General features: G+C 36.7%; 1 protein-coding gene across 1 annotated transcript in view; it reads right to left on the reverse strand.

The window, feature by feature from the left end:
- Positions 1–23,848, reverse strand: part of PCNX (pecanex homolog (Drosophila)) — a 324,383-nt gene that overhangs the window by 183,671 nt on the left and 116,864 nt on the right. The window contains exons 7-8 of the mRNA XM_006865614.1: positions 16,115–16,247; positions 9,727–9,911 (exon numbers count right to left, since the gene is read on the reverse strand). Of these exons, the coding sequence (XP_006865676.1) occupies positions 9,727–9,911; positions 16,115–16,247 (318 nt within the window). The remainder of the gene's footprint in view (positions 1–9,726; positions 9,912–16,114; positions 16,248–23,848) is intronic.

The following is a 23,848-nucleotide window of genomic DNA, read 5'->3' on the forward strand; positions in this document are numbered from 1 at the left end:
GTAGTGAGGTTGGCCCAGGATCGGACATTGTTTCGTTCTGCTGTACATGGAGTTGCTATGAGTTGGTTCCAACTCGATGGCACCTGACAACAACAACAACAACAAAATTGGAAAAGAAGAAGAACCCATTTTGCAGATGATATGATCCTAATATATAGAAAATCCGAAAGACTCAGCAAAAAAATTATTGGAACTCAGTGGAGATCAGAAAAATGGCAGGGTGTAAGATCAACATTTAAAAAAGTCAGTTGGATTCCATTATACTAATAAAGACAGGTCTAAATAGGAAATTCAGAAAACAATACCATTTATAATACCCAATGGATGAAATATTTAGGAATAAAACTAACCAGAGAAACAAATGACCCACCCAAAGTAATCTATAAACATAATGCAATCCCAATCCAGATTCCAACAGTATTTAAAGACATAGAAAAAAGGATCACACATTCTTTATGGAAGCTAAAGACACCTTGGATAAGCAAAGCACTGTTTAAGAAGAATAAAGTCAGAGACCTCTCACTACCCAATTTCAAAATTTACTTCATGCCCATAGTGGTCAAAACAGCCTGCTATTGATACAATGAAAGATACATAGATCAAAAGAACAGAAGTGAGAACCCAGAAGTTATCCATCCACATACAGATCTTTAATGAAGGGTCAAAACACACTGGATGCAGAACAGATAGTATCTTCAATAAATGGTGCTGGCAAAACTGGAAATCAACTTGCAAAAGAATGAAACAAGACCCATATCTCTCACCATATACTAACTCAATATGGATTAAAGACCTAAATATAAACCCCAGAACTTTAAAGATTATCAATGGAAAAAACAAGGACAAATTTAAGGGTTCTACTGCTTATCAAACATAGACTATCAAACACGGCAAATAAAACTCCACACAAATAGAGGACAAAACAGATGAACTGGGACATATTAAACATTAGAAACTTAATGTGCATCAAAATATTTCACCAAAACAGTAAAACAGGAGACCATAGACTGGGGAAATTTTTTTTACAATGACCTATCAAACAAGGAACTAATCTCTCAAATCTATAGGAAACTACAACACCTCTACAAGAAAAAGACAAATAACATAATTTTAAAATGGGCACAGGACATGAACAGACATTTTACCAACAAGGACATTCAGGCAGCCAACAAACATATTTAGAAATATTCACTATCAAAACCATTGGTAGATGCAAATCAAAACAATGAGGTATCATCTCACACCAGCATTAACAGAGAAGCTTAAAAAACCAGAGGACAAAAAATACTCTGAGAGAGCGGTGAGACTAGGACCCACCTATATTGCTGGCAGGACTATAAAACGATTCAACCACTCTGGAAAACAGTACGGCACTTCCTCAGGAAGTTGGAAATAGAAATACCTTATATATCCAAAACAAATATGAGCCAGAACACAAGTAGATATATGCACACTCATGTTCATTGTAGCATGAATAATAGCAAAAATATGGAAACAGCCTAAGTGACCATCAACGGAAGACTGGATAAACAAATTTTGGTACATACACATTAGAAATTAGTCAGTCATAAAAGGGCAAATATTACATAAGACCATTATTGTTAAAGCTTGAGAAAAGATTTACAATCTAAAAAGAAAAAGTCTTTGGTGGTTACCAGGGATGGGAGGGAGGGGTCAGTAATTCATGGGTTAGGGGGTTAGACACATGTTAGCTTGGGTGACGGAGAGGGTAATATCCAAGGAAGGGGAGGGTGATATATAAGAAGGGGGAGGGGGAGAGCTGAACAAGTAAAACAGGAGTTGACTTAGGTAGGTATATAAGGGGGCGAAATGGGATAGAGGTAAACAGTGATGTATACACAACCTTTCAATAACAGGGTTCTGTTATACAGGGGTCCAGACATAGTCAGAATGGGTAAAGGAGTCCCCTCCTTTATAACGTTAGGTGCTTGGTTGTCTTGTGGATATTGCTTTCCTCTGCCTTCTATTATGAAATAGACATTTAAGTGGGATAGGAAGGGCTATTGGGAAATATGATTACAGAAAGCTTGTAAGCCTGCCTTTAGTCTCTGATTGGATTAGCTAAAAGAAGAATTAGAACTTGCCCAGGGAAATAGGCTTCTTGTTAAGCTTGCATGGAATACAGAGCCTTAGATGGAATCCTGTGCTCTACCCAGAATTTTCTGAGGTGGGACATTCACACTTGAAAATACATGCAGACAAACCTGGAATGGCTACAAGAACAAAAGCTGTTTCTTGAAAGAAAAACCAGCAGGAAAACAACAACAACAACAACAAAAAACAGACTGTTTGGCTGTTAGAATAGCTAGCAAGCTGTGTGCCATAGAGCCATCAAAGCCAGAAAAGTCAGCCCATCAGGGTAATCTCCTTTCTAAGACAGAAACTCATACAAACACAGCAGTCTTGTATGATCGCTGGTGACTGCTCTGATCTACTTGTGAGTGGGATTGGGGGAAGTGCTATAATGAAGACATGGGTTTAGCCTGGCCATGTTCCATGGGCACCTGTTGATCTTGAGATAAAAGAGAAAAGTGGAAGGGCTGGCTGGTCTGGAGTTTAGAGACGCATGTGGACTCCTGAGCCCATGGACAATGACTTAGCCACTGTAGGCTAGAGATGAGAGTCAGGCCATCTGGTCTGATGTGGAGAGAAGCATGCAAGAACTTGCAAACTTGTAGCTATTACCCACTTGACACAGCTTGTATGGCTAGCTGACCAGAACTCAACCAAAAGATAAAGAAGTTTGATACAGAAAACGAAAATATATTGCTACAACTTGACAAATTGGACCTGTACTTATGGATGAACTAATGCAAAATTCCAACCAAAAGGGAAGGAATCTTCATATGAAGTTTCAAGTAAGCCTCCTCAGTACACTGGGTTGTTTTGTTGTTGTTAGGTGCCATCGAGTAGGTACCGCCTCATAGTGACCCTATGTACAACAGAATGAAATGCTGCCCATTTCTGGGCCAACTTCACAATTGTTGCCACACTTAAGCCCACTGATGTTGCCAATTGGCCAATCCATCTCGCTAGGGGTCTTCCTCTTCTTCTCTGACTCTCCACCTTACCAAACATAATATCCTCCAGCGACTGGTCCCTCCTGACAATATATCCAAAGTATGAGGGATGAAGTTTGGCCATCTTGGCCTCCAAGAGCACTCTGGCTGCACTTCTTTCAACTCAGATCTGGTGGTTCTATGGGCAACCCATGGCACTTTCAATATTCTCCTCCAACATCATAACTCAAAAGTTTCAATTTTTCTGCGGTCTTCCTTATTCACTGTCCAGCTTTCACATGTATATGAAGTTATTCAAAATACCCTGGCTTGGGTAAGGCGCACCTTAGTCCTCAAGCTTACATCTTTGCTCTTCAACACTTTAAAAAGGTCTTGTGCAGATTTGCTTAATGCAATATATCGGTTGATTTCTTAAAGAGTGTTGATGGTTGATCCAAGAAGAATGAAGTCCTTGACAACTTCACTCTTTTCTCCATTGATAAGAATGTTGTGCATTGGTCCAGTGGTGAGGACTTTTCTTTTCTTTACATTTAGATGTAATCCATACTGAAGGCGGTGCTCTTTGATCTTCATCAGTAAATATTTTAAGTCCTCTTCACTTTCAGCAAGCAAGGTTGTATCATCTGCATATCCCAGGTTGTGAATGAGTCTTCCTCCAATCCTGATGCCATATTTTTCTTCACAGAAACCAGCTTCTTGGATTATTTGCTCAGCATACAGTTTGAATAAGTATAGTGAAAGAATACAACCTTGTCACACACCTTTCTTATTTTTAAACCATTCAGTGTTCCCATGTTCTGTTTGAACAACTGTCTCTTGGTTTATGTACAGATTCCTCATGAGCACAATTAAGTGTTCCGGAATACTCATACTTCGCAATGTTGTCCACAGCTTGTCATGATCCACACAATAGAAGGCCCTTGCATAGTCAATAAAGCACAGGTAAACATCTTTCTGGTGTTCTTTGCTTTCAGCCAAGATCCATCAGACATCAGCAATGATATCCCTCATTGCACGTCCTCTTTTGAATCCGTCTTGAACTTCAGAAGTTCTCTGTCAATGTATGCTTGCAACCATTTCTATATTACTTTCAATAAAACTTTACTCACGTGGGATATCAGAGATTGTCCAATGATTTCCACATTCCTTTGGGTATCTTCTCTTTGGAATGGGCACAAATACAGATCTCTTCGAGTCAGATAGCCAGAAAGTTTTCTTCCATATTTCTTGGCAGAGATGAGTGAGTGCCTCCAGTGCTGCCTCACTTTCCTGAAAGATTTCAATTTTTATTCCATCAATTCCTGGAGCCTTGTTCTCAATTCCTTCAATGCACCTTGGACTTCTTCCTTCAGTATCATTGGCTCATTGCTACCTCTTGAAACGGCTGAACATCAACCATTTCCTTTTGGTCACTGTGTTGATAGGCATGGGCAACTTAGACAATGACTATCAAAAATGGAGGGCTATAAAGGCATGGGGTAGCTGGCTTACAAGCATTTATGAGTGTACTTAGTTTCAGAATGAGGGGGTTAAGGTAGAATCCCCATTGAACAGTTTTCCACTTTTCCAGATGGGGCTAGTGGAAGGGAATGGGGGAGGGTAGGGATAGAATTTTACGATTCAATTACATGTAACTGTTATCAGGACTAATTGTGATGGTCTCAAATGTAAATGTAGAAGATGTAACTAAAATGGCGGAACAGTTAATCTTCCATAGCAGGAACAGAGGACCCAAAAGGTAAGAGGGAAGAACATGAGTAGAGCGTGGGATCCTAACCAGAAATGAGTGGAGCATGGGATCCTAACCAGAAAAGCAACAACAGAGGAGAAGGTATAGAGTTAGAGCAGCTGAGGATTCTAGGCACATGGAATGAGAAAACCTGTGTGTGTATCTGTGGGAGGCTGGCTTGTAACGTTAGCTCTTTGGACAATTAAACAGGTATATACTTTCTATTTTGTATCTTTATATAGTAAAAAAAAAAATGGGGGGTAGACAGGAATAGAAGTAAATACAGTTGACTGATGGTACACAAGAGAGTACTGTAATAATTGTAATGAAACAAAATATGATTTATTGAATGTAAAACTGATAATCTGCCCTGTAGCCTTTCACTGAGTTCATAATAAAAACGTTAAAAAAAAACAACAACACAACAGACTGATACAAATAACCTGATGTTGAGCTAAGTAAATAACTAGATTTATCAAACCTGTATAGTCTTTTGCTTAGTAACAAAATATTTTTAAAATCTGTGCATATGAACCTTTATTCTACCACATTATTAGAAGAATTATAAATATAAAATACATTTAAAAAATCAACCAAAAACTAATTTCATACACAAAATACTCATAAAACACACACACACAATTTTCCTATGCCATCTCATCTAGTACATTTCCTTTGAACTGTTTGTTACATATTAAAAGTATCATGAATTATAATGACATATTTCATCATTGCATGAAATGAATGATCTTAAGTTAAAAAGGAAGCTGTGATAACATAAAAATGGAGAGGTGACAGCCACATTTTACAGAAAGGGGTTTGTTTATTCGATACAGAATAGGTTTTAAATCTTTCTGAATTTAGAGTCTCTCATGGAATCTTGGTGTGGCACTGAGGGTAAATGCGCTAGACTGCAAAGTATGGCCACAAGGTTGGCATTTCAAGCTCACCAGCCACTCCTTGGGAACCCTATACAGGGGAGCTATGGGTCAGAACTGAGTGTACTTAACAACAACAACAACAATGGAATCCTGGTGTGGTGCTGTAGGATAAGCACTTAACCTCAAGGTCATTTTGAAAGACAAGGTTGACAGTTCAAACTCACCAGCCACTCCTGGGAAACCTTATAAGGGTCGCTCTGGGGTCACTATGGGTTGGAACTGACTCGAGGGCACTTAACAACATGTAACTTACCTAGGCATGAAGCCACAACTTTTTAAATTTAGTATAAGTACAATTTAATTTAGGAAACAGCATTAAGTATGAATAAACAAGTCCATTAAAAGACTGATCAAAAGAAAAGTAGCCTTTAAGATTTGTTCGTCATAAAAAAGGACAACATATTTTACTGAAAGTTTTGAGAAATTCTTGGGTAGAAATTTCATTTTCAACACTGATTTCTCAATGTCATTTAAATCTTTACTCCTAAATTTGCATGGAAATGAAGATAAATTAGAAAGAAAACCACCGAAATTTTTTACCCATATTTTAAATTTTACTTTTAATTAATTTTCTACTTTTCATTCATTTTTCAAATTGATTATGACTGCTAAGTATAATGGTGATGAAAGCAAAATTGACTCTGATAAATAAGCTACTAATAAAATTCTTACAGCATCATCTTCAATAAGTTCTTCTACCATGTTTAATATTATCTGATAACCTTGAAATGCTAGTTAAAAAGCAACAGAGAAATACATATTTATTCCCAAAGTTTTAGTATAGGAAATGGATATGGGTCGTTAGTACGACACCGAGTAAAGATGAAGAAATGAATGTTAATGGCATCTGTCTGTGCCTGAAATTAAGCAATACCCAACTGAAAGTCTCCTTCAATCCAAAGGAAAATTTATGAATATTGTGTAGCATTGCAGAATAAGCAGTGAACTACTAACCACAAAGTTGGTGGATCAAACCCACCAGCTGCTCCTTGGAAACCCTATACAGGGTTGTTAAGAATCTGAATCAATTTGTATGGCACTTACCAATAGCAATGCATATATCTGTACATGTAAATAAAAAATGCAGTTAAAAATACTTAACTGAAGAACCTAGATATGGAAGGTAGGAAGGAATCATCTGTATACATTGTATAATTTTGTGACTAACATATTTAAAAGCACATACTATCTAAATTCATTCACAATAAATCACCCTGCCATTTATTAAATCACTCAGAAAATTACACTACGTAACAGAATTCCAACAGAATATGTGTAATATATCCCAGTGAAATGTTTCACAAGTGTCAGTTACTCTACCAGTTTCTTTAAACTCTGCTATAATTCTGAAAACTTTTGGTACAGCTTTATACTCTATGCAACAGGTACATGAATATATTTCCCATTAGCTGTTCTGTGCTAAATTATTACTCAGCATTCAATTTGGTAGCATTTAGCTACCACATGCAAACAACTAGCTATCAGAAGACAATTAACACAAACAATAAAATCCAAATTTCAAAATATCCTGAACACCCAGCAGCAGATGCTAAAACCACTTCCAATCACAAGAGGCGTTCTTCTTCATATGCATATATTTTCAACAATCTACATGCAGCTTCAGGATGAGACTTTACAATGAAAGGTTTGGTAGTGTAACGGTTCTGAGTCGGAATGCTAACCTCAAGGTCAGCAGTTTGAAACTATCTGCAGGAGAAACATGAGGCTTTCTGCTCTTGCCAAGATTTACCGCCTCGGATACCCTACTTAGGGACACTAGGAGTCCAAACAATGGCAACCAGTTTGGAGTTTTCTGAGTAGCAAGTTTTTTGAGCGCAGTTATCTTCATAAAGGAAAAACATTTCTTGTTTCATTTTATGCTGGATCTAACAAAAGTCCTGGTATGGCACCGGAGCTTAAGCACTGGACCTCAAGGTTGGTTTGAACTGCAAGGTTGGTGGTTCAAATTCACCAGCCACATCTTGGAAACCCTATACAGGATCGCTTTGAGTTGGGACCAACTCAATGGCACTTAATAACAACATCAACAAAACTCCCTATTCAAAAAAAATTCCCTATTCAAAAAAGATCAAAATGAAGCCTTCCCTCTTACTGGACAATGGTGATGGACAATGATGTTCACAGAACTGGATTAAGTGGAGAGAGACATTCATATAAAGATACTAATACTTGAGCTCTGGTAGCGCAGTGGTTACGAATTGGGCTGCTAACCGCAAGGTCAGCAGTTCGAAACTACCAGCTGTGTCGCGGGAGAAAGATGAGGCTTTCTGCTCCCGTAAAGATTTACAGCCTCAGATACCCTGTACAGGGTCGCTATGAGTCGGAACCGACTCCAGGGCACATAACAACAACAACAATACTTGACTGAATATATTTGCAACTAAAACGCATCATTGTTTTGAGACAAAGCAGGTAACTAAATTAAGTCTAACTTACTCTCAACTCTCTCTCAAGCAACCTCTTCACACAGACTACCCTGTCTCTCCAAATCAAAAATCCAAAAGCATTCTAGATTTAAAATTACAACGTTTCACTGGCTTCTGTTTTTTAAAGATATCATTATACATACCAATGTTACAAATATCTTAATCATTTTAATATGTGTAAGATTGGCAAAACTTAACATTTTCAGCAATATGCATAGGTACATATTTACCAATACCTCTCTGTGATAGACTAAGTATTTTTAAGTTTTAAGCAATGGTAAGAATGTCAACGAATAGAGATCCCCTAAAAATAGAGATCCCCTAAAAAAATAATAATAATAAAATCCACTGCCATAAATCTAAGTTACAGCAACCCCATAGGACAGAGTAGAATTTATAGGATTTCTAAGACTTTGTAAAACTTTATGGAAGCCGACTGCCACATATTTCTCCTGCAGAACAACTGGTGGGTGCGATCGCCAACCTTTCAGTAGCAACTGAGCACTTAACCACTCTACCACCATGGCCCCCAAATGAGTAGATAACATGAAATTTTATTATACCTAGTTTGGGTACCTGACACCACATATCTTTCTAGCCAAAGCAACCTACTAGACTATTATCTTTCTTAATAAAAGGCAGGTAATAACATGAATAAAATAAGATTATGAAACAGTGAAATGCACCTAAATTCCTATTTTTGAAGATTTTCTTCCTCATACTAACTTAAATTATTAGCATGCATTCCAAACACACAAAAGTCGGATTGTACAGAGAAGCAGAAACCCAGTAGTTTAAAATACTGTCCTTAAACAGGCAGATATTTGAGTAGATAGATATTACTGAGACTTTAAACTATACTCCTCCTTCTGGGTATTTGTTAATGTTAAGTGCCAGCAAGTCAGTTCTAACTCACAGTGACCTATAAAGGGTTTCCCAGGAATACATGGTGAGTTTGGACTGCTGACCTTGCAGTTCACACCTACCTTGTGGTTCAGTGCTTATCTACTTACTACTCAATAACTTGTATGTATATTTGTAGGTTAATTAACAGGAAAAAGTAAGCTTCATAAAGTTATTTGATATCAGTATTAAATCATATAGTCCACAGGGTGCGACATATAAAATTGTAATAAATCCTATTTCAGATGATGGGCACTGATTATGGAATACAGAATACTGAAAGAAAAATTCAATAATCAAAGATGATTAGAAAGTATGTTTCCTTTTCTAACAGCATATTGATAAAGAAATTAAGGTTTACTGAAACTCATTTTTTGTTTTTTAAATCAACATTTCCCTCTTTGGGAATAACAGAACTGTGCAACACTACAACATGAACACCAACACTTTTATGCACTTATCAGTGATAGGCATGCTCAAATGAAACATGGAACGGAAAAGGCAAAAAGCAGAGATTCCTTACACACAGGACAAATGCTATAAAAAGTGATCTTATGCACAGTTCCAAAAATGAAGCTACCTGAAGACAAAAATACAATCATTACCCACTATCTGCTATATCAATGTTTTGTTATCACCAAGATTATTACATAACGCCTGCATACCAAGTTCATCGTGCAAACTGCTGCCGCCTACAGCAGAAGCACTGTCATGTGATGCTTCTAAGTGGACACTCCCATTTCTCACCAGCAAGGAGGCACTAGCAGTGAGCACAGCAGCCTGGGAAGGGGGACGGGACTGGAGTTGGACTTGGGCTGTGGACTGCTGGCCTTGGTGACCATCTTGAAGGCTAGGAAAAAACAGGGATTGGGGAGACATTACAGGGAAGAAGAGAGAAAACAATAGCTAGAATGAAGTCAATATAGAAAACTGATTTCAAAACGAAACTTTTTCAGCATAACCTAAGAAAGAGCCAACAAGCTTTATAAACCACAGAGATTAAGCTGTTGGCTTAATTAATTCTGATCCCTATAAATATGATTCATAGTGATCAACAGAATGAGCACTATAAACACTTTCCATGCATGTGATGTATTGTTGTTGTTGTTGTTAAGTGCCGTCGAGTCGGTTCCGACCCATAGTGACCCTGTACAGGGTTTCCGAGGGTGTAAATCTTTACGGGAGTAGAAAGCCTCCAGGTCCCTAATACATACATTCTATTAATTAAAAATGCACTTTTCTTTACAACCGTGGAATAATAATTCTAGAATTGGTCTCACAACCAAGTTTCTATGTAGTTGAAAACCAAAGAATCTTTATAAAATGCAAGGAAGATTCAAATTCTGAAACAAACAAAAATTACAAAGTAGGGCAAGAGAAGCAGAATAACAAGCAGAACTAAGCCAAATGAGATGCTTATCCAGCAGAAGTAGAAATGTCTATAGTGTTATGTATGAGAAGGCAACATAGTTCTGAAGTAAGGCCACAGGAATTATGTACAAGATGCTAATTAACAGTAATTATGTTCCCTAAACAAACTGTATTTCCTTTTCCCAATCCACACATCTTGTCTCATTAACAAGAACCCACCATATTAGCAAATCTTAAAAATAATTTGTAAACTAGTGATTTCCCTTGGGAGTTTTTCTTTAATTTTAGAAAAAAAGCTAAATACTCATTTTACAATGATAGATGCATTTATTCAAAACTACTTACAGAATATATAAATTCTCTAAAATTATAAAACTATATTGTTAAATCTTTTTATGTATTTATATATTTTTAAACACTATGAACATTAATGTTCTTGGTATAGTATTATCCAAATCTGTTGTTGTTAGGTGTCATCGAGTCAATACCGACTCATAGCGATCCTTATGTACACAGACTGATGCAATTCATGAAAGCATTTTGAGTATAATTATTTTATCATTCTCTACATGATATTCAATGAAATTCAGCATTTACTGTGAACAAGCCTCAAGCCTGTTACTAACATTCCTAGACTTCTCAAAAGAAAGACTATAGTTAGGGCAGCCTCATTTCGTAACTTTTATCATTTTCAAGAATTTCAATGTCTTTTTAATCAACTCTATGCAGAGGGTTGGTTTCTCTGATGACTATACAAGAATGGTTCATGTACTGTAGACTGAGAAGAGAAGTATAATTTGAAATAACCATGAAATAAAAGGGAAGAGAGGAAATACTGTACATATTGGTTAAGCCTGGGGTTGTGGCGATAAAATATACTCTGGAATTGTACTGCCTATCACTGTAGCCACATAAGGCCATTTAAATTATTTAAAATTTTAGTTCCTCAATCATAGTAACTATACTTCAAGTGCTACCATACTGAGCAGTAGCGAATAGCTACCATAGTGGGCAGTAACTAGCTGATGGTGGTGTGCTGCGGAGTCGGTTCCAATTTATAGCTACCCTGCATAGGGTTTTCCGAGGCTGTAAATCTTTATGGGAGTAGAAAGCCTCATTTTTCTCACATGGAATGGCTGGTAGTTTTTAAATGCTGAACTTGAGGTTCACAGCCCGACTTGTAATCACTTATGCTCCTTTGACTAGTAGCCAGTGGCTACCATATTGGACAATGCAGATTACAGTACATTTCTGCCAACATAGAAACAATGCTGCCTGGGACATCTATTTTTCAGACTGCTTTTAGACCACTGAAAAGTATACATGCTAAGTAAAACACAGAAATACAAGTAACAAATTATATTTGTTAAATGTTTACTGGTCAGTTCTTCCTAGCATTTTTTTAAGCCATAGCTATAAAAATACTCATTTTTTAACTTCTTTAGACTACAGTTTTGCCCAGTACACATAAATCAGAGATGATCTTAGGAACTAATATAACCAAATGCATTTGTATCTTACATAAATATATAAGGCTGTAACTTCACAAACGTCGCCACCAAAATGAACAGATTTCACAAAGAAGGAATGGTGAGAAAAAAAAAAAAAGTTTAAATAGTTCAATTACTGTATCCCTTCAGATTCATGATTGCAGAATTTTATAGATTTTATATACGTAAGTATATACTCAACAAATTTTGTATCAATTATTTTCATGCAAGTCATAAACAAAGATGCTATTTGGCAGCTAGATGTATTTTAAGAAAAGATATTTCAAAATATACTAATCTTAAACATTTGTTATTGTTGTTAAGTGCTGTTAAGTCAGTTGCGACTCACAGAGACCCAGTATAGAGATTCCAAGGCTTTAAATCTTTGTGGAAGCAGAAAGCCACATCTTCCTCTTGTGGAACAGCTAGTGAACTACAGACCTTATGGTCCAGTGCTTATCAGCTGGAGCCACCATACTTCCTAATCTCAAAACTAGAGATGCACACTATATACCCAAATACACAAAAAGATTTGCAAATTAGGTAATATATTAAAATCAACTTCAGGATCAAGAAATTAGCCAGTCTCCATGGCTGTGAATGTCAATATCATGAATTTTAAAAATTAAGGCTAGTCATATAACAGTGGTTCCATACACAATGGGTTGGGATCCTGTGATCCATAGGGTGGGTTTCCATTGGCTGATTTTTGGGAAGTGGATTGTCAAGCATTTTTTTCTCAGTCTGTCTCAGCCTGGAAGCTCCACTGAACCTATTGAGTATCACAGTAACATGCAAGCCTCCAATGAGGAGAGAAGAAAGGTGGCTCTGCTTGAGGTGCACTAGCCAGGAATTAAACCTGGATCAGTCTTCTCCACAAAAGGTAAGAATTCCAGCAAACAGAGAAAATTTCCTATTTTTAATCAATCAACAACAAAAACCTGTCATTATGCAGAAAGCATATTCCTGGACGGTTACACTTCACCTTGAACTACGTGGCATGAATTATTATTATTTTTTTTGCAGTATTAGTTATATGCCAAACTACTAGTTTGAAAAAAAGATAGCAACTACTTTACAACACAGCAAAAGGAGGTAAAATTTAGGTCTACAATTATCAGCTATCAATATCACTGTTGACATGCAATCTTAATATTTCTAATTTAATGATAGAAATATATATTTGCCTTGATATTTCTTTTCTCTCTAATACTTGTTTAGCATTTGACTTATATTGTTTTATACACTACCCAAATAACATGTAAACACTAAGAATATGACCTCAGTATTCCTATGGATCTCCAGCTTCAATAAGGTTCTCTTGAATATAGTACATGAGCAATGACTTGATGCATTTATTCCTAAACAACACACAACAATTCTATAGATTACCTAATCAAGTACTCAGTTACTACTCTGACTTTGTTTAACACAGATAGTTCAATCTGATATTTAAGAATATTAATCTCAGAATACACTAAAAGTATTTTCCTTTTCATCAAAATGCACTGGTAATTTTTTCCCATCCAGTTCATTAACCAGCATTCTGGTTACGTTTAGGTAGATTAAATTTAGATAGTTAAATTTAGGTAAATACAGAACTATAATTATGACTATCAATATTAGTATTATGAAAATTTTAATTATTCATCTTTGTTTTAATCTTTAGCAACTGGGAAGAACTAGCTGCCAGACTAATTTAAAAAAAAAAAAACAACTTTCCAAAATAACTTTGAAACAAGATACTTTAAACAAACATTATAAAAGACATGCCAGTTATCTTTGTGAAGAAATCGGTGATTCCCAATCTTTGAAAATAAGTATGTTACCAAAATGTAAAAGAGACTCAAGAAATCACAAATTACTTAAGTCAATCAATAAAGTTTAAATTTAGATTTTACCAGAATTTAGATAAGTAATTAAAATGAAAGTATTCCCACATCCATTCCATTTACTTTGGCAAACGAGTTTTCCGTCCAATCTTTAAAATGAGATTATTGTTCTGTAACTCATACTGAGAAATACCAATATACTTTCACTGATTATCACTGCAATTACAAAAGATGATTTTAATAAACTCACAGCTAAATTTATCTGACCCATGATGAGGCCAGCTCATTTAAAATGCATGCAACCTCTGTACTGGAAATATTCCTAGAGCCTCAACAAAAATGGCATTTTAACTACAGGAAGATTATTTTCCAAAAGTTGTAATTTGAACTCTTTACAAGTGTCATACCATAACCTTGTTTGAATGGTGCTATATTTAAGACCACAGGAAAAAATGGAGAAGTCCTATGTCAGCAGCTACAGCAAAACATGACTCCTTTAATATTACACCAGGAAGACAAAAAAGCTAATTTGTCTACACTTGTTCAGGGAGAATCCAGCAGTTTCATTTGTAGAAACGGAAAAAAAGATTTTAAAGACTGAAAAGAGATGATTTAAAAGGGTCAGAAATATCAAATGGGATGAAGTAGGAAAACAAAGATGACGTGAATATAAGTATTATCCAAGGGGCAAAAAGAAGAGGTTAAAAACAAAACAGAAAAAGTAAAATGAAATGTTGAGCTCCTCTTCTGCATATTGGTCTACATTCCAAATTCAGTAGCAGAAAGAAAAGAAAGCAAAGTTAAGAAAAGGAAGAAATAAAACACAATGGTTTCTAAACTAAAATCTTCTTTTATTGATTGCCATCCATTTTTCTATTTTAAATATGATTTAAATTAATCTATACAACTTTTCACAGAACTATGCCTTACTGCAGGGTTAATTAGGCAAGTTCTACAAAAGGTAGAAGGAGCTCTGGTAGCGTAGTGGTTATGAATCGGGCTGTGATTTACAGCCTCGGAAACCCTGTTCAGGGTCACTATGAGTCAGAACTGACTCCATGGTACTTAACAACAACAACAAAAGGTAGAGAATAATATCATGTTTGCTAAGGTGGAGGGTCAGAGAAAAAGAGGAAGACCCCCCGCGAGATGAACTGGCAAAGTGGCAGAATCAATGGGCTCAAGCGTGGCAACAATAGTGAGGTTGGCCCAGAACTGGGCAGTGTTTCGTTCAGCTGTACATAAGGTCGCTATGAGTCAGTGCCAATTCGATGGCACCTAACAACAACAACAACAAAAGGTAAGCTGACCTATAAAAGGCAAGTTTTAACAAAATCCATTCCGAAAAATAATCAAGTCTTAAAACCCAGGAGAATAAAGGCAGTATTTAAGTAAATAGGATTTTCATACTATCAAGAACAAAGTTTTAGCAATGGAAGGGGTTTCTCTATTTAAACCTACCACGTACGCTGTAACAACTATTTCACTAAATGCCAGTATGTGGCAGGAAAATCATTTGGGCAATGATGCTTTTAGACACAGAGGTGGATAAAAGTATATGGTATAATATTTGCAGTACTTAATGAAGCACCTGTAAAGAACTTATGTTCATATCTGTATTCTTAAAATAAAGAAGGTTTTTGGAATAAATTTTCCATTTTCAATTCAAAGCATGCACATTTGTTGGAAGTGAGAATAAAATGTGAAATTTAATGAAAAATTATTCCCAGTGTTATATAAAAGGATGGTTTTCTTGATGAGGAATATTGAAAACAAAAATGCTTTTGCTCCACACACTATTAAAGGTTTGAGAATTCAACATAAATGTGCAAGCAAACATATAGATCTAATTGTCAAGTTTTATAATGAATTAAATATTTTAGCTCCGTATCATTTATTGAATCCTGGAAATTATAAGAGATACTAATTTTTAAGACATAAAATATATCTGATACTCAACAAGTTCACTACCCAGTCTCAGATTTGTTTCTATTGAACACCGCAAAGATGTTGGGGAAAAGATGTTGCACTAATATTATTCATCTGCAATAGAAAATAAATGAAACGCTAACCTAAGTCCTCTACCTACATTTCTGTAACTGTCCTAGAGAGTAATTGTGCAATTTTAAATCAGCTAAGCCAATCTGATCATTTGTTTAGATAGTGCAACATTTAGGCATGCATAATGCAATAGGCTCAAGGTCACATGCAGAGAAAGCCTAAAGATCTTAAAAGATATAGAAGAGAAACAGAAAGATAAAAAGAAAAACAAAGCCCAAAGCCTTTCTTGGGATTCACAGAAGAGATCAGAAGGTCTGTTACATGCATGCTAAACTTGGTGGAATTTTAAAATACCATACCTTAGGGGTGATCCGATGAGCAATGTAGGAGGGGTAGGGTTACTCCCTGCATTGTGCCGGCGCCGTACTGCCTGGCGCCTAAAAGTGCTGCGTTCACGGCGAAATGACACCACCTCCTCGCTGGCCTGCGCTGCTGCATCAAGACAGACTTAGGTCAAATAGGAGCCTAGGTCAGAGATGTAAATAGCAGCTGAGCCTGTCTCTCTCCCTTGCCTTCCCACCCTCCTAGGTGAATGGAACTTGTTCAATTAATTTAAACTGGTTTTGTATGGGCACTGTTAACCTAGCAGATCGCTGTTAAATGACACAAAGGTGTCATTTATTTAAAGATAATTATCTCCTTAAAAATAATGTTTCTAATCGATTATCTGACTTCATCATTTTATTTTAAGATCAGTGTTGCTTTTAATCTTTTCCTCAAAGTATCATTCATTAAGCTCAATGTTTCTCTATTTCCTCAATTAAATCTGTAATTAAGTAGATATTGAAAGTACAGTATTTGGTGGTTTTTACTTAATGGTGCTAAGGAGCTCTGGTAGCGTAGTGGTTACAAATCGGGCTGCAAACCTCAAGGTCAGCAGTTTGAAACTACCTGCTGCTGTGTGGGAGAAAGATGAGGCTTTCTGCTCCCGTAAAGATTTACAGCCTAGGAAACCCTGTTCAGGATCACTATGGGTCAGAACAGACTCAACGGCACTTAACACCACCAACAACAACAACTCAACGGTGCTACTAAAAGCAACAAACAGTACAGCTGGCCCTCCACATCATGAGTTTCTCTGATTCGACCCAGAAGGATCGAAAATATTAGGATATGGGGGCAGCAATCTCACAAAGGTTAACATGGAGCCAAAAGTTCTACATACATAGATAGCATTTATGGGAGCTCTGGTAGCGTAGTGGTTACGAATCGGGCTGTGAACCGCAAGGTCAGCAGTTCGAAACTACCAGCGGTTCCGCTGGAGAAAGATGAGGCGTTCTGCTCCCGTAAAGATTCAGTCTTGGAAACCCTGTAAAGGGTCACTATGAGTTGGTTCCAACTCCACGGCACACAGCCACCACTACCACCACCACATATTATAAGCAATTAGAGACGATTTAAAGTATACGGGCAGATGTGCGTAAATTATATATGCAAATAATTCATTTTATGTAAGGAATTTGAACATCCACAGATTTTGGTATGTTTGGGGGGGTTAGGGTCCAGGAACCAATTCCTGGTGGATGGTGAGGCATGGCTGCACTTCGTTTTCAATCCCAATGAGTAATGCAAAGATAAAATGTTTATCTCACACTATACTGTGCTGTAATTTTGGATTAAATGAAACCACTGCTGGTTTGCACAAGTTTGTTAAATTTCATTTCAAGATAGCATAAATATATCTTAGCTGTCAGGTTCTTTGCAATCAAACTTCATTCAACTCTATGACCCTGCACTGACCTCCTCCAGCATTAGGAAACACAAATCAGCAAAATGGTAAATTGAGAAACTTAATCCGGACACAGTAAAGTACAAAACCAAAGCCATGTTTACAACCATGAGAAAACCACAACAAAGGCTTTACAGAATTGCATGAAATTTTATAAAACCATACCAAGTGACTAATTTGGATTTCTAACAAAAAATATAAAATGATTTTCATCCATTTGATAAAAACTAATGTGTTTCCTAATGATCTAAAATGATTAAAGACAAAACAAATTAGTGCTGAAACATTCTCAAACATATGGACATTCCCTTATATCTGAAAAAGTTGTTACTTACATATGTTAAAAAAAAAAGTTGTTACTCACATATGTAAAAGTTATGACCTGTATTGACCTGCAGAAACAAACGATGCTGATTAAGTCTGGTCATCTAGAACTGTGCAGTCCAATATGTAGCCACAAGCACTGGACTAGTAACCAAAAGACTTGCAGTCAAACCCACTGGTCACTCTCAGAAACCCAAACCCTATATAGTCACTGTGAGTTGGAACTGACCACCACCACCACGTATGACAAATAAAATTTAAATGAAATACAAAAGTCAGTTCCTCGGATGCAGTAGCCACATTTCAAGTGCTTAATAATCACATGTGGCTAGTGGCTACCACAGTGGACAGTATAAATAAGGAACATTTCCATTATCCCAGGAAACTGTATCACTGGACAGTGCTGATGTACAAAGTCAGAATGCCTTTCTGCTTCCACAATCACGTCTCATAGTTTGCCTATTCCTGACAATCATAACCTCAGTAAGAGGAAACTGCAGTCAGTACTGTCACAAAGGAGAAAGCATATATTGGGATGACAGTCACTGACATGAATAGTGAAGCAAAGCAAAGCAAAGCTACTTGAAGGAAGAAATGAAAAACTGGATGGATGAGTGACTGGTAATCTGTTGACATTTTTCAAACATCAAACACGAGTAATACTGCAAGGGCATGGAATTTCAATCACTGTTCTGAAACTCAATTCAAAACTTTGTGAATCTACATTGAAGAATTCTATTATAAAATTATTCTTCAAGTAATAAGATAATCCAACTTCATTAAGAAAATTTCCAACATGTTTCATAGTTACAGATATTTTGCTCTAACCAAAACACAATAAAACTTACCCAGATATAATTTCTAGAAGATAGTTTGAAACATAAAATGTACTGAAATTATTCTGAAGGATTTGAACATTACAATTTGTGATCATTGAATAAAAGAGAAAGGCGGGAAACAGGAGCCAGTTTTCTATATTATCTTTCTTCTACTGAAGCCTTTATGGTGGTAATTTTAAGTAAAAGTAATGCATGATACTGGAACAAAAAGATAAACTACATTGTCCTGTTTTTAGTGAAAATGTCCTTCTCCTTCAGAAAACACCACTTTTACTTATTTTCTATCTGCAAATCATTTATATTTTGCTATTTAAAAAACTACAACATATTACATTACTTACATCCTCAATAAAAATCTCAACAACACATCAAGAAGAAGTTTAGGTAACCAATGAACAATATGCCAAAATGGAGCTGTGCCTGTTTTCTATGACTACTGTCATTATAATACAGATACCTAGAATTAAAAAAGATTTTTCAATGTTACTATAACAATTTCCCAAACATTAGTTAGAATCACACATTCAACTGAAAACACTATGCTACAGTTTGTGGTCAAATGAGTAAGACTAAACCACGTTTTAAGACTAAACTGGGAACTTGCTACATATGAGGTCTGCTTCTATTCAGAATAGGATTCTGAGGGTCCAGTGTCCTGGTGTGGCACTGTAGGATAAAGTACTGGATTACAAGGGTGGTTGAAGTTGTCAAGAACTTCATTCTTCTTGGATCAACACTTATGGAAGCAGCAGTCAAAAAATCAAACAAGGTATTGGATTAGGCAAATCTGCTGCCCAAGACATTTTTAAAGTGTTGAAGAGCAAAAATGTCAGCTTGAGGACTAAGGTGTGCCTGATCCAAGCCATGGTATTTTCAATAACCTCATGTGCATACGAAAGCTGGAGTGTTGGGAGGAGAATATTGAAAGTGCCATGGGCTGCCTAAAGAACCAATAGATCAGTTTTGAAAGAAGTGCAGCCAGAGTGCTCCTTGGAGGCCAAGATGGACAAATGTCATCTCTCATACTTCAGACATATTGTCAGGAGGGACCAGTCACTGGAGAAGGATTTCAGATTTGGGAAGGTCGGTACCGACTCATTGGCACCTAACAACAACAACACCACCACAGGCTGGTTTGAATCACAAAGTCAGCGGTTCAAACTCACCAGCTGTTTCGTGGAAACTATACAGAGTAGCTATGAGTTGGAACTGACTCAACAGCACTAACAGCAACAACAAGGATCCACTTTTATCAGTCCAGGTGGAGAAATGTCCTCTAGCTTAAAATACTGTACTGCAAGCATACAGCCATATTAAGCTATAGCCACACTTGATGAAAACTACAGTTAATAGTAATAAACATTGTTTTTAATCTTTTAACTTTATAGGAATAAAAACAAAAACCAGATTGGCTAAGTATATCAATTCATATCCATATTACCTCCTCTAAAAACAAAGATAACCTTTAATACCTATTTAGTAAAATGCTTTTGGAATTGGGTTTTGGTGTTCCCATTCTAAAGATAAAACAAATCTCTAAAAACATACTGCTATCGGGTCTATTCCAACTCACAGCAATCCTAAAGTACAGAGTGAAACTGCTCCACAGGGTCCGAGACTAAATCTTTCTAAGAGCAGTCAGTCTCCTCTTTCTCCCATCTCTCGCACAGTGGCTGTTAAGTGCCGTCGATGCATTTCCAACTCAAAGCATCCCTTTACAGGGTTTCCAAGGAGCAGCTCACTGGTTTAAACTACCGACCTTGTAGCTAGCAGTCCAACATTAAACCCATTGTCCCATCAGGGCCCCTTATAAAGGCGGGGAAAAAGTACTTTCGAAACTATTTTTAGAGTTGGTATTTTGATGTTGCTTTAAAAAGTCAAGAAATTCTTGTCAAAGAAGAATGAAATTAGAGTTTGAATAATGACAGTATGAAATGGAAATTGTGAAAAGTTAGCACTTTTTCCAGTTATTTTGTCACTGTTAAGTGTTGTTGAGTAGGTTTTGACTCACAGCAACATGCAGAGGGTTTCCAAGCAGCAGCTGGTGGGTTTGAAGCACCATCCTTGTGGCTAGCAGGCCAGTGCTTATCCTACAGTGCCACGCCAGGATTCTTCTATAGTTATTGTTGTTGTTAAGTGCCATCAAGTAGGTTCTGACTCATAGCGACCCTGTACAGGGTTTCTGAGGAGCAGCTGGTGAGCTTGAACTGCCTACCTTGCAGTTCAAAAGGCTTTGCAGTCTGGCACATTAACCCACAGCGCCACAACCAGGACTCCTTTATAGTTATGAGGTACCATCAATTTTTAGGCATATGTAGGCAGAGATAAACAAAATAAAATATTCCAAGTGATTTAAAAACCATGAATACCAAGACAGATATTGACTATTTTGAAGAATATATATTTTTTCTATATTATTCTAAAAATATGCCTTCCCCCACCAAATTGTAACAGGTTTCACTTTCTAATTATTCCTTTACTGACATTAAGAATATATCAAAGTACTAAATCTACAATCATAACAAGTTTAAGAAGAATTTCAGGCTTTGTACTTTGGGGGTAATGATACAATTATTCACTCAATGAAGTTTAAACATTTGCTGAGTGCCTACATGCAGTTCACACGTAAGGCACACATACCCTGACATTTAATACAGCTGAAGACTGATGTATTCCTAAAGAAGAAAAATCGTTAAAATCTACAAACATATACCTCACACCTCAGCAGTTACTTCCCATTTATCTCGATATGCTAAGGAAAATTTGTTGGGTGCCCATGTGACAAAGAACTATCCCATAGTTTTCAAGACTGCAATCTTTACAGGAGGAAATTCCAGGTCTTTGTCCTGTGGAGTCGCTGGGTAGTTTGAACTGACAAACTGTGAGCAACCAAGCAGTTTAACATCGTGGCACCAGGGCTCCTTAAGAAAAGCTCTAATAAACATTCTATACTGAATTATTTTACTCCAATGAAATCATAACCTATCAGTTCATTTTACCCTGTGAATGAAAATAGAAAAAGCATAAAAGGCATGAATTAATACACTTACAGAAGACTGAGATACTCAAAAGTACCAAATTTGACAAAGTAGGAGGGAAAAGGTTGTACCTAAGGGCTAAAAATATGTTATCTCAGAAAGTTCAAAGTTGAGAATATAAATGTGTAGTTATTAAGATACCACTAGAAACAGTGTCAAACATATAGAAAATAATTTCTGTGTAATGAGTTACTTTCAGGTTGCTATGTACGGCTGTGGCTGGCCTCTTGTGGTAGTAGGTAAATTGCTATTAAGTGAAGTAATAAAAACTTAGACAGAAGAAACTGTTCACAATTTTTTCTGCTGGTTAAGGTTTACTGCAGGAAAGACAGGAATAAATTAGAAGATTTTGAAAATAAAAAGATAAAAAGCAAAATCCAACTGGTGGTGTTTATGTGCCATGGAGTCGGGTCCGACTCATAGCAACCCTGTACAGGGTTTCTGAGGCTGTAAATCTTTACGGGAGCAGAAAGCCTCATCTTTTTCCTGCAGAACATCTGGTAGTTTCGAACTGCTGACCTTGCAGTTCACAGCCCGATTCGTAACCACTACATTATGCAATTAGGAAACTAAATTTTAAAGAAAGAAGACCAAAGTATGAAACAAGTAAGTATACAAACATATCTGGAAGTATACCTGTAAAAGATGGGAAACTCAAAATATTCTCCAATAGACACAAAAATGCTAAATCTGCACCTTATCAAAGGCCAAAAAAAACCTGTGAGACCCTGAAAAACAATGTAAGCCATGGAGTTCCAGCTCTCACAGTTTTCACTGTAATTTTCCCTTTTGGTTTCAGTTTGCATTTTAGCCAATAATACTACTTATGTGTCAACAAGTATTTTATTTTAATACAAAGACAAATTTTCTGAAAAGTCAAGGAATAGTGAGAATCTACTGCAAAACTTCTAAGGATCAATTCTGAATTACAATTATCTCCATCTGCAAACACAATTTAGAACTCTACTTTTTGACAACTAAACAAACAGCAATAAACAAAAATTAAGCTATTAGATGTGTTTTCAGTTAAACAAAACTGTCAGGTCCATACTGAGGCTTTCCACAATCCCAGCAGGCAAAAATAACTGTGTGGACAAAACAGATTCAAGAAATTAGGTGACGCTCTCAAGTTGTACTTCACAAAGAAAATTCCCAAAAGACAAAGCTTACAGAGTACTTGTTATCTCCAAGGGTTCCTAATGCTTTGTGAACTGGATGAAAGACAGCCACCCTCTCCCAGAAAGCTGTGTTCACATACACTTTTACATATAATGAGCCTTATAATGAGTCATTAGTAAAGAACACATATCTGAAGTGATGTATTTGAAAATGAAAACTTCCTTGTAAATAATCTAAAGGCACACTCTTAGTTTACATAATGAATCTACACTTTACAAATCAGTTTTACACATCTAAGCTCATTAAGTTTTTACATTCACACAGTCTGATAATTAAACATGAAGACAGGCCCCACCCACACTGCACAACGCATAAAGACACTGTATGACAGAGTAGAATTAACCCATAGCTTTTCCAAAGTTATAAATCTTCACAGGAGTCCTGGTGTGGCGCTGAGAGATAAGCACTGGACTGCTATCCTAAACGCCGATGGTTCAAACCCACCAGCGCTCCTGGAAGCTCTATACAGGATTGTTATGAGTCAGAACTGACTTGACGACACTTAACAACAACAAAATCTTTACTGATGCAAAGTGCTACATTTTTCTCCTGAAGAATGCCTGGTGCATTCTAACCACCTACCTTCCAGCTATAGTCAAGTACTTCGTCACTGCGATGCCAGGGCTCTGAGGCAGACCCAGATAGTTATCGTCCCTGTTTTACAGAAGAGGAAACTGAGACATAGACTTAATGGTTTACCAGAGTACTAAGTAATTAAAGGTAGTATTAAAATGTAAAGATTCTGATTCCTTATCTAGAATTCCACACTGTCAGAAAGAAACACACCATAACATTTGTTCCTACATCACACAATCAGGCAAGAGCTAATTTTGGGGACTCTGGGTAGCGTAGTGGTTACAAATCGGGCTGCAAACCTCAGGGTCAGCAGTTAAAAACTACCAGCTGTTCCACGGGAGAAAGATG

This window comes from Chrysochloris asiatica, unplaced genomic scaffold, assembly GCF_000296735.1.
Source record: "Chrysochloris asiatica unplaced genomic scaffold, ChrAsi1.0 scaffold00079, whole genome shotgun sequence".
In the NCBI taxonomy this organism is placed as follows: Eukaryota; Metazoa; Chordata; class Mammalia; order Afrosoricida; family Chrysochloridae; genus Chrysochloris; species Chrysochloris asiatica.